Source organism: Astatotilapia calliptera, chromosome 23, assembly GCF_900246225.1.
Source record: "Astatotilapia calliptera chromosome 23, fAstCal1.2, whole genome shotgun sequence".
NCBI classification, from domain to species: domain Eukaryota; kingdom Metazoa; phylum Chordata; class Actinopteri; order Cichliformes; family Cichlidae; genus Astatotilapia; species Astatotilapia calliptera.
The window spans coordinates 24,006,559-24,019,054 of NC_039323.1; the positions used below are offsets into that span (position 1 = coordinate 24,006,559).

Consider the following 12,496-nt stretch of genomic DNA (forward strand, 5'->3'; position numbering starts at 1 on the left):
TTGTCGTTGTGGTGAAATGGCTCAATATTTGCTTTGTCTGACCATAAAACTTTTTGGCTTGTCCATGTGGGCTGCTGCAGATTTCAGTTGGGCTTGAAGGTGTTGATTTTGGAGCAGGGGCTTCTTTCTTGGTTAGCACCCTCTCAGTTCATGGTGATATAAAACTCACTTCCAAGAGTTTTCATTCAACAGTTTTTCATGGCAGGCTTGAGCCTTGGTGGTTTCTGGGTTATTCTTTAACATCCTAACCGATTTCCTGTCATCTGAGGGTGGCAGTTTGGGTCTTCTTACAGGACTCGGCAAAGTGGTGACAAATCTGAATAGTTTGTACTCATGTAAAAATGTTTGAACTGATGAGCCTGGAATCTGCGTTTGTTTAGAAATGACTTCAAGAGACTTTCACAGGTGGTGTAAATCTACATTTGTCCTTCTTAGATCTTCACTGAGTTCTTTAGACTTTCACTTTGTTCTCAGCACTGGTCAATAAGTGCTGTCAAAACTCTTCTGCACCACTTATTAAAATATTTAAATGAGTTGTTCAATGTGCACCCAAATCGTGTTTTTTAAAGCCATTAAAATGTGTGCTGTACAATCATTCCACCCTGATAATGGAACAGTTCAAATAAATAAATAAAAGCCTAAAGTTTTCCACAACATTCATGTCAATTATGAGTGGATACAAACTTCTGATCACAACTAACCGAGCAAAACTAAAACTAAAAGTTTTGAAAGTGCTGCAGTTTTTTAGATTTGTGGGCATGAAACTCTTTTTGCCAAAATATTACCGCTGGGCTCACATACCATTTGTGATTTCATGCTCACTCGGTGGCAAATAGACATGTACTAGCTAGCTATCATTTAACGTACTACTCTTGGTAACAGCTAAGATATCAACTGTTAACTAAAGCTTGACGCTGGTAAAAGTTTCAGAAATGCTAAACATTGAAAAGTCAGCGACACCAAACTGAACTTAAAGCAACAGAACATGTTAGAAACCGAGAGGCTACGACTAAATCTACAGGTTAGGGTCACGGATGGCTCTATGAGATGACTCCCAAAGCTCTCACTCAACTTCTCCTCCTTCCAGGCCAAAAAAATTCAAAAATAAAATCTATAATCTATAGTCTCACTTTTTGCCATTGCTATTAGTCCTCTCTTATTCTTTCTACAAGCTACCAGCCAATTTCTTCCTACTCACATGAATACAAAGAGTACATGAACGGTCAGTGTTGAATGTGTTAACAGGTGTATTTTCGGAACCTTTGTCTGAATAATTTTGTAAAATACAGAAGATTTATCAGGTCGGGTCAGAGTTAAGTTGCACATGATTATGTGAGTGTAGGTTCTCAGTCATTGTGGTCATGGTAGTCTTAAGAGTTGGTGACTGGACATCTTTGGGTGTTTTGAAGATCTTTTACTTTAGAGCTAAAGAAACCTCTTGGAAAAAAATGAAAGCAATCCTGTCGCCTTCTTTTCAAGCTCTTAAGACTACTAAATGAGTACTTCAAATAGCCTTTCAGCGGCTCCTAGTGTAGACAGCCATCAACAGATTCAATTCACAGAAAACTTAAACATGTTGTTCTGCAGCTACTGCAAGCTTTTTGTAGGTTTTGTTTCAGCAAATATACAACCAGAAAGAAAGAAATACTATATTTAGTTATATACATCACACCTGTGTTTTTGCATTTGACAATTTAATATGAGCTATTTAGACGCCTACGAGGGTTAGATATCCTGTTTTTCATAAGCAGAAAAGGTCAATCCAAATAACATATTTTTTCATTCCCTCCTATCTGTTTAGTCATCTCGTGAATGCTCACGTTGATGTTTCAACACCCCAGAAGTCAATGGGTGCTTCTGAAAAAGATTTCAAGACCTGTCATCACGTTTGCTGCTGTCAGGCGTTTAAATAGCGGTTACAGAGCTGCTCTATAAAACCTCATGTTCACGCAAATTTCCATCAAGCCATCGCTATTGTAAATCTTTGCTGCAGGAGAGGAAGACGGCGGGGAAAGGGCAAGACTGACTCAGCTGTCTTTTCATGTTTACACAAAATAAAAGAGATGAGTAACAAATAAGCAAACAAAGCATGCTGTTTGGATAACTGAAAACACACTGCAGCGCGGATGAAACAAACAGCTCTGCTGGCGTAAAAAACCCCAACAATAACGGAGCCGTGAGCTCACCGTCGTAGTACACGATGGCCCCCACCAACTTGTCCTTCTTCAGCATGGGGAAGAGCTCCAAGGCCTTCGTCTTGCTGAGGACGTAGCTGCTCTTCAGGCACTGGATCCCCGCCACCAAGTCGTACATCTTGATCCCTGCCCAGTAGTAAGGCAACTGCCACCATCTGTGAGGCAAACACAGTGATTTAAGTTCTGTCTACTTAAATATTTGGATACAAAATCTTGTTTTTTGGTCAATTTTACGTCACCACAAAGATGCAAAAATCTATTTTTCCTTCAGACAGGTATTAAACAAATTATAAGCTGGTTAAACAAGGCAGGTTTTGTCCTTACCCCAGTCATCATCAAAACGTGGCTACATTTACTCAAAACTTGCTCAACAAATAGCTACAAAGAACAAAAAGAGTAATAGATGTTGAACCGACAGGCATTTATACACCCCTACTGTAGTCTCACAGAGCAGCTGCTACCCAGGGAAGATGACACAGACCCACTGAAGATGAATCCCCCTCATAAACGCCCATATTTAACCAAAAAACCTTGTTCTAAATCTTACTTGTAAACAGGAAGCATGATGGGTAACGGCGCAGACAGGTGAGGTGCAATCTCCAGCAGGTTGGCTCGCTCATGGAGGGCCTCTTTCACCATCATGTACTGTTATAAAAAAATATATATATATATTTTCCTACTGATGTGCTCTGTTAGTGAGACTGAAATGACAATAAAAGTCTGTTTATCTAATCCAAAAAGATGATGGTGAGAGAGGAGCATCTCAATAAGCCGAAGGTGCAGCACAGAGTAACCTGCTCGTAGTCCAGCTTCATGATGGCCTTCTGCAGATAGCGGACTCCACCGTGGATGAGCTTGGTGCTTCGGCTGCTTGTTCCAGAAGAGAAGTCGCTTCTCTCAACGAGAGCAGTCTTAAGGTCTGGGGAAAATGACACAGCGCCTTAATGATAACGGTATTAAGAAGAGCCTTGTTTCCTTCTTACACTAAAACTTAAACTTATATAAGACCTAAACCTTACAGACGATTAGCTTATATGTCACCCGAAAACTTCAAGGCAAAAAACAAATAAACAGACGGCTCTTCGCTCTGATGAATCCGGTTATTATCAATACAAGTGAAAAATGTTGTTCTGACCTATTAACTTCAAAGTCTGATCTGCGATAAATGAGCTTCATCAGCTCGCAGTGAATCTATAAACCTGTAGGAGTGACGGCTTTTAAATAAGTAAGGGCCACGTCATAAACGTCTGCCACACAGTAATGACTAAACATAAACATGGATTTAATTGCAGCCAACTTTTACAAGCCCAGTACTCTGTACATAATAAGACCTGAAATGAACTTAAAAGTACCAGGTACTGCCACCTAAAGGAAAACCCTAAAGTAAGTAAAGTAAATACTCGTGGATTTAGATGTTGAAAGCAGTGCTTCTATGGATGTGTGTGTAAATCGGTGAATAGGACATAAGCGATATGAGAACCAGTCCATTTTGCACAGTTGCAGAATCTAGAAGAACCTCTTAAAAAACTGAAGCATAGAGTACAGGACCATCATAAACCTTCGACCATGATTAAGTGAGAACACTTCCAAAGCCTAGTGAAACCTGAAAGCAGAGACACCCTGCTGATGGTGGGCTTACTGCGTGTGACAGCGTCTAAGGCACATCCTGCCCCCGTGGCCCCTCCTCCGACAACCAGAACGTCGAACTCCTCTGTGTTTGTCAGCGCTGCGAGTTGCGCCTGCCGAGAGGGGAGCTCATCGATGAAGGGAACCTTCAGCTCTGCTTCTGCCGCCACTTGGGCTAACCGAGCCTGGATGTGACAGACACGCACATGGATCAGCACGAACACAAAGAGCACGAGGCTTTAAAGAGACACGGGCCCTTCGTAATGAATGCGAATCAGCTAGCTTTTCTATGTTAGACGTTAAATTAAAAGAAAACGTAGCAACACTTTCCTTGAGGTGCGTTTGAAACATTATAAGCACACTGCGAGGACATGATGCTTGCACCATAATCACCTCAGAGTGGCATGGGACATAATGCATAATGACTTGCAATCATTTCAATACATTATGCATTTGGATTGACTGTGTAATGAGATTACTGTAAGACATGTTTACAGTATAATAAGCAATGTGGCGGATGGAATATAATGCATGTATGGGAAAACAGTTATGACTTGATGGATGATCATTGCTCTTAATTGGCTAAAAGGAGTTTCTACAACATGCTGAACCTGAAAACCTGCAGATTCTGGTGAATAAACCGGCTGTTTATTATTTTAATGTTGCACAACCCAAGTGACTATACCACATATAGAAAAGTAATTATGTAATTGCAGCACAAATAAGGCTATTTTATGTGAGTATATCCAATATTATACTGCTCCTTTGAGTACTTTATAGTTAGTAAATAAGCAGTTGATAAAATAGGGATAAAAACCTACTGCTCGCCTTTTCTTGAGCTAAATTGTAGCAACACTGCATCTGTACCTGAAAGCTTTTTGACATAGCCAGTTACGTTCTTCAGCAATGAAACTGCATGGTAAATGTCACGAAAATATGTGGCAACTTCTGCCACGTAACAACAATTATGACTCAATCAGTCGGGTAAACACCGCAGGGCTTGAATGTGCAACATTTTTTGTTTACTAAACACCTGCACAGGTCGCCTGGTGGGATGCAACCCGTCTCCAAACAGTGACAGTCCAACTTGGACTGGAATCGCTCTTAGATTGGCAAAGATTTACAAATAACTGCTGTCTAATTTATAAATGCAGAGAGATTGCTGCTGCGGTGCCATCAGTCTGAGTCGCAAAACTCTCTTACAATATCATCACTTTCCAATATTGTACTCGACTTAACTGGCTGCCAGCTGGTTACGTTCCTATATAAAAGTAAGGTTGCTGAGCACCTATGGCTTTTTGCGGTTAAACTGCAGTCCTGCAGGAACATCTGTTTCAAATCTATGAGGTTCTGACTGAACTCTGAATGAAAGTAGTTATTATGAATTTCTGTCCATGCAGAAAGCAAAAGATTTACATTGTTTCACTGATTCCCTACACTTGGTTGTTGTATTATTGAAAACAGATTCTATGCATGTGCCACTTTAACCCCATTCAGTCAAAAACTGATAGCAGACCGACTCCACCTTATTGCTGTTTTATCGCCATCTTCATGCACCGGTCGATTCCACTGTGGTCTCTGTCTCTGAAGCACCCAGTACAAAGGCAACGAGATCGCAAGTTCATTGCACACACAGTCGTGCTCTGGCCTAAGCAGTTTAACATGGTTGCGTATTTCCCCAGTCGAGTGCTTATGTCACTTTTCCCCAACTTTAAAAAAGTTGATGTTCTCAATCAAAAACCTGCAGAACGTGGCGTTTCACGTAGATGTGGGCCATCTTACTTTCCACCTCACGTGTTTCCAACTTCCTGCTGCTAGCCTGGGCTGCTCTCGGAAGGTCCTGCAGCCCAGGCTAGCAGCAGGTGGGTGACTGCAGGCTTAGACACAGTTAACTGAGGCACATTAACAATTTTTACTACATCACCCTGACGCTTCACTTACAAGAAAAGTCTCTTATTACTTCTCCCATCATCCTTTTAATCACTGAAGTAAATTATTGTATGTTGTTGGCTAGCTGTTAATAAATAAGTAATAAGTAGGTAAATAACGACAAGCTGGTGGTGTGGTGCTGGTAACAAAATGTTGCTCATCACCTACAGATATCTTCTTGCAGGGGCTCAGGTTGGTAAAGACTGAAAGAAGTTATTAGGGGACTGTAAAAATGGTCGAGTTACCAAAGTGACTACAGATGACATTTTTAACAAATCAAATTTTGAGCTCTCCGGCTCAAATCTGAAAATTGTTCTTATGAAGCTACTTTTGGCAGAAAGTGGAATCACAACGTGCTTATGATGTCCCACGACAAGTGAAGTGTTGCTAATACAAAAAAAAAAAAAAAAAAACAGAACACATTCCTGGTGCGATTAGTTGCAAATCAAAGAGTGTGGAGGGTTACCACCTGCTGCAGCATGCTGCTCAGCTTTACAAAAATAAAAAATTAATAAAATTAATTCACACTGCAGGCTTTTAACATCGCTTTTGCCCACTGTCTGATTAGCAAAATAATGAATTTAAAGAAGAAATAATCACATCTACAATAAAAAAGAAAACAGCTCTGACACAAGGATGCAGGATTTCTCTTCTAATGAAATATTTATTAATTTTCTTTTTTTTGTTTAGCAGTTCGAGCTAAATGATTGCATCAAGCTGCTTTGAAGCCACCGCGGCATTTGACTTGCAAATACCAGCAGGCGTTTTTGTAATTTAAGCCTGCAGCCGCAAACAAGACCATGATATAATCATTGTCTATTTCTGATGATGCACATAGACAAACACCACCGCAGAATTAAGCGACGGTGTGTGCTCCCAACCCCCCACCTTCCCCAACGTAATCAAGTTAAGTCAAAGAGTGGCGCAGCCAGGCCCACACTAATAGCCAATCGGCCGCTGTCTTGAAAACTTCTCCAAGCCATGTGCCCTTGCTAAAGGAGACAAGACGGACATTCATCTCATCAGCACTGCAATTACTGGGATTAGAGGCATGCATGATTACAAACTATTGTGAAAAATAATTATATTTCATCAGGGTCGACTTCTTGCTTACCAATCCACGCTTGGTTGAGAGGACGGCGACGGGCAAGAGAAGACATTATCGCACCGGGACACAAAGCAGAGTTCACATTAGGTTGTGCAGTCAAATAAAGCCTGGTATGTAGTTGTGTTGCATGCCTATAATAAGCCTAAAACACGTCATAAAGTCAGTGGGAACAGCTGTTTAGGTTTTTTTTGAAGAAGACAAGCTTGAGACTGGAGGCTTGAATGTAAAGACATCATCTATTCTTATCTTTCCGGCTGTTCTCAAAGATCCTAAATCATCATTTACTGTATGAAGAGTTTTGATGTCGCCTGTGGATAAACACAAGATTCGCAAAGCATCAAATGGATGAAAAAAATAAATAAAAACAACAATAATGCACTTTTTTTTATTGCTCAAAGTTAAATGAAGGAATTGATACCCTGACACGTCTGTTTTTGGCTACATTGGACAACATTAGTAGAGATACAGGCATGAAGTATGGGCTCATTATTAGGACACAGAGACCTACAGTTCCACCAAATGTACAATCCAGGGACCAGGGCTTCTCAAAGTTTTCATGAGGGCAAATGAGGGCAACAGAGGATTAAAAAACTTTACTGTTTGTAATCTCTCTGCTTAGAGGATGATGCTTGTATTTCTGAGTGACGCCTGGAGCCTACTTGTCCAAGAAGATGCTTCCTTGCTGTTGTTCAGAACTACAGTTCCTCTAACGGCCACTTGAGGCTGGCTACAAAAGTGGGTCAATCCTCACATACTTCACTGAACAAGTAAGGCTAGTCGGAGCAAACATATTACATGTTAGATTTTAACCCTTTGTGGATCGTTTCATCCTTCCTTTTGGCTAATGGATGCTTTTGTGTAAGGTTTCTGCTGTGCTTTGGATCATTATCCTATTACATGACATAATTTGGCCAACATTTAGCTGTTGGACAGATGTCTCACATTTGACTGTAGAATACTTTGGTATACAGAGGAGTTCATGGTCGGTCAGCTTAATGACTGCAAGATACTCTGAGGCTGCAAAACAAGCCCAAATCATGACCCCTCCACCACTGTGCTGACAGCTGGTATGAGGTCTTTTTGTTGATATGGCACATTTATGAAGTCCTGTGATTTGTTGAGATGTAACTTTGCAAGCCTAAGCTGCACAGCCAAGTTCTTTTTTTTTTAGAGATAAGAGGCTTTTCCTGTTCAACTCTCCAAACAGGCCACACTTGTTCAGTCTTTTTTCTCATTTTATTGTCACGAACATTTCTTCGTTTTTTTGCACTTTCTCCAAGTATTGCATGATCTGACCTTGGGCTTAATTTGCTGGGAGGTCTGTTAGTAGGAATATTGTGGCATTGAGTTAACACACGGAAGAATTTATGCACCTTCAGAGGTGCTCACATTTGCAGATGAGAAAATAAAGTGAATTTGCTTAGCAGCACCTGGCTGTTGCTTAACTTCTTGATTTCTATGGAACCAGTGGCAGTGAACTTTCTTTCTTCTTCAACACTACATGTATGATTCATGACCGTGATAAAAACTGTGAATGAATTAAATGTACAGCGGAGGATTCTTGTGAATTACCAGGGACCGCCACTGGCCTGCAGGCCACACTTTGAGAACCGTGGCTTTGGCCTAACTTTCAGTCTTTATGCTAAGTTTGTTGGTTGTTAAAAGTAGCTTCATATTCAGAGAAGTGACATGACAGTGGTATCAATTTTCTTATTTAACTCTTGGAAAGAGCATAATAATGAGAGGGGGGGGTCAATATTCCCATTATAGCAAAAAATAAAAAATGCTAGTGACAGGCACTTGACTTTTATGTTGAAAAGCCAAATGCTAAAATGGCCACACCTCCATGGCGAGTGGGTAGGCAGTGAACCAGTGGAGGAAGCAGAATGTGAGGGTGATTACTTCCATTTTACAGCCTAACAACACTGTAAAACCTGATGCTGCTGTGGCCGATTATACTATTTGTAATCACCGTTTCTGTGCAGCTCAAGGTCCAATCACGACCTCCTGCACAGCAGCAAGTGAAGCATCAAATACAAAGACTGAAAACACACCCAATAGACCTCAAACACATTCCAACATCTAGACAGGACATGCCCTGAATGGCACTCCCTTCCTAAAAAACAGATGTCTGCCTCTTCTTTTTCTTTTGTTAAGGAGAAGGAGCTCTCACAAACGATAAACTATTCCATGCAAAGTGAAAGAACATCTGCGTGGATGTCCTAGCCAAAAACAAAACTGAAAGCAAACATTTGTTGGAGCGAGTTTTCTTCTTACCTGTGTCTTTCTGTACTCGATCAGCTGTGACAGGCCAAACGCCGTGGCAACCGCCCCACCGCCTACAAGGGCCGTCCGTTTCAGAGCCCTCCTGAACGCCATCGGCCCTGCAGTGAAGGTACAGGGCAGGACAGAGACAGAGAGAGAGTAGAGACACCTGGGTTAGCAGGCTTTTGACATGCCAGGCATGCCAGTCTGTGAGGTAGTATGCAGATAAAGGGAAGGTGGGAGGGTCCAAAAGCTGCAAGTCAGGATGAAAGAGACAAGTTTATTCGCCATGTGACATTTAAAGTATCGGAAAAAACAACTGGCAAAATTATCAATAAGGAAAATACTGTTAGCTAAACCTCCTGAATGGAAAAATTATTATGTGTATCCAGCAGAGCAGGATTAAATGGTATTGTATAGTGCTTTACTTGGTCCCTAAGGTCATTCACACACTGGTGATGGCAAGCTACATTGTAGCCACAGCCATCCTGGGGCGAGGCTGCCGGACACTGGTGCCACCGGGCCGTCTGACCACCCGTAGGCAACGGGTGAAGTGTCTTGCCCAAGGACACAACGACCAAGACTGTCGGAGCCAGGGCTCGAACCGGCAACCTTGCGATTACAGGACAAACTGCCAACTCTTGAGCCACGATCGCCCGTCAACACATTCAGCACACTTTCATAAGTAACTGCTGCCCAGCAGGGCATTCAAACTGTGGAGGAAAACCAGGAGAGCTGCAAAAACTTCAAGTTTCAGGTGCTCTTCTGAGTCCTGTTAAACATGCAAACACAGACCTGATCCTAGGAAGTCGCTTACGTTGATTTTATCTTTGATGACAGCTGTCATGGCTTTTGTGTTTCTATGCTAGTTTAGTGGCTCCTTTTGTTTTTGAAAATGTGTTTTTGCTATTTTCCCTCATCATTTATTTTATCCTCTGTCAACAGTCTCTCTTTATATTCCACTTCATCTTCTTGGTATTGTAATATTTAGTCACCATTTTTTGTGATGTCTTTCTGTTTCCTTAGTTGGGTTCCTGTGGTTGTCTGGCCCTCCCCTTTTTGGAATGTCATTCTGTTTCTATCGTGTTTCTATGTTTGCTTATTTGCATCAAGTCTGCATGTCTTAGTGCGTCTCAGTGTTAGCCATTTCCTGTTTTATTTTGATAGTCTTGTGTACCTCGTATTGAGTTTTACCTTCCCTATTTTACCTGATGTAAGTTGTGTTCCCTGGTGTTTCCCATCTCCCTAGTTACCTGTTGCAGATTTATTTTCAGAGTCTCTCTCTGTTTTTTGTCGCGTCCTCCCCCACATGGAAGTGTGTTTTCACTGTCCAGCACTCTCTGACTTTTCCTCCAAGTAAGTTCCCTGTTAAGCATATTTTTGGCCTTTTGTTTTTAATGGACTGCTAGCAATAAAGCTGTGATTTTATCAAGTCCTGTCTCCTGAGTCTTGCATTGGGATCAACTTCTTGCTTTCCACACTGCTGAACCGTGGCAATAGCAGCTAAAACCTGTTTAACTTCAAACAAAGCTAAAGATTATAAGGTGAGATGTGACATGTAGGGTAAACGGACTGTTCTCTCTGTTGAGGTCAGGAAAGCGATTCCGCTCCCTGAAGACCAACACAGAGAGACTGAGGAGGAGCTTCTTCCCGCAGGCGATACGGTCTCTCAATCACACCACCACACAGTACTGACCCACACATATGGTTCTTACACACACTGGACTTTCTGGACATTGTTTTCACTTCATCACTTAAATCACTTTAAGCATATTTGCACTGCACAAGACATAATGTGGATTGCACAACACTGGTCACTATATTCTTCATTTCCAGTTAATACTTGTACAGTATTTTTTTTTTCTTTAGGTCACGAGCAGTTGTCTAAGCATTTCACTGCATATCGTACTGTGTATGACTGTGTACGTGACAAATAAAAATTTGAATTTGAATTTGAAAAACATGTTCAATTCGATGTGGATCCTAATGCAACGGCTTATTTCTACAACAATATCAGCATTTTTCCTGACCACTCAAAAATGTTTTGGCATCCCACTAAAGGAAAACCACCAAATTTATATATTAAGTTTAAATAACGAAGAAAAAAACACATATTTTTGGAATTTCTAGCTCAGATGAGAGAAGGCATAAAAACTTCAGAAGAAAAAGATCAGAAGACTTACATTAAATGGCCTTGGGGCAGGCCTCTTCATTAGCCTTACATCATAGCGGTTGCCTGGTGAGCTAAATAGGTGATCACTGTTATTTCTAACAAGTATGGATTTTAGTTACTCATATTTATAATATATTTATATGTATATGTGGAACAAAAAGGCTCACTCTCAACCAAGAAAACCCCTGAATGTGAATCCAAATTCCATGTCTACTGGAACATATCAGTAAATCATTTAGATGTCCACAAACCTTTGGCCACTAAGTGTAATTCTACCTGTGTAAAAAGGGACTATAGAAGGAACAGTTTCATCATTAATCTACCCATCGATTACTGCCTAACATTACACGATCATCGGGTGTATAAAATGGTAGCAAATAGTAAGTGCTGATGTTTAACAAAGAAAAAAGCAGCAAATCTCAGCAAAGAAGAAGCAGAACTTTTTAGCATCAAATGCATAACATGCCAAAAAAACATAATTTCTTCAGCTCTCTGACAAAGGAAGTATAAAGTCTAACCAGGTTACATGCAGTAAATAACTATAATTAAAACTCATCTGGTCAGGTTTTACAGGTTACATCAGAGAAAATAATACTTGAAGAAAATGCAACTAAAATTGATCCCCAATGAATATGATGATGTTGACTCTTTAATATTCTGATAATGAGTCTGTGCCGTAACGAGCACGACGTGACACACATTGCTCTGCACGCCGGCCCACGAATTTCAATTCCCATCAGGTGAGCCCCAGTAAAGTATTTGCATTCCTACTGTAACGTACGCCGAAAAACAAGTTTCCAGGGAGCGCAGTGCACCGCAGCAGATTCTAATGCATTTTAATAAAGCAGATGGCCCAAAGGTCAACAAGCAGTTTGCTGTAATTAATGACCTATTACATGTAGCATACCACTGTGGCAGCCAGACATTAGCCACACAAACGCTGTCTTTTATTATTTTTACTGCCAACTTTTGACCAAATTCTAAACTTTACCTCTCAAAACAACAACTACAAATTAATAACAGTATCAACTTTTTTCACACCTATAAGTCAGGCTGAAGTTTGCCTTCTTCTGAATTTTGTTTGGGTGAATTAAAACATGTTCAAAAGACATCAAAATCAAACAAACAGTTATTTTGCTTGAAGTGTCCAGTCCCAGTCTGCATTTTATCTTCTAGTTATTACACCACGATGTACCAAAT

At 40.8% G+C, this 12,496-nt stretch overlaps 1 protein-coding gene across 2 annotated transcripts in view; it reads right to left on the reverse strand.

The window, feature by feature from the left end:
- gpd2 (glycerol-3-phosphate dehydrogenase 2 (mitochondrial)) overlaps window positions 1-12,496 on the reverse strand; it is a 36,011-nt gene that overhangs the window by 21,229 nt on the left and 2,286 nt on the right. The window contains exons 2-7 of one of the 2 annotated variants that reach the window (XM_026158496.1): window positions 9,136-9,242; window positions 6,865-6,873; window positions 3,835-4,006; window positions 2,990-3,114; window positions 2,743-2,840; window positions 2,187-2,350 (exon numbers count right to left, since the gene is read on the reverse strand). In XM_026158496.1, the coding sequence (XP_026014281.1) occupies window positions 2,187-2,350; window positions 2,743-2,840; window positions 2,990-3,114; window positions 3,835-4,006; window positions 6,865-6,873; window positions 9,136-9,237 (670 nt within the window). In that variant the 5' untranslated portion in view covers window positions 9,238-9,242. The remainder of the gene's footprint in view (window positions 1-2,186; window positions 2,351-2,742; window positions 2,841-2,989; window positions 3,115-3,834; window positions 4,007-6,864; window positions 6,874-9,135; window positions 9,243-12,496) is intronic. The other variant, XM_026158497.1, reaches the window with a different exon arrangement.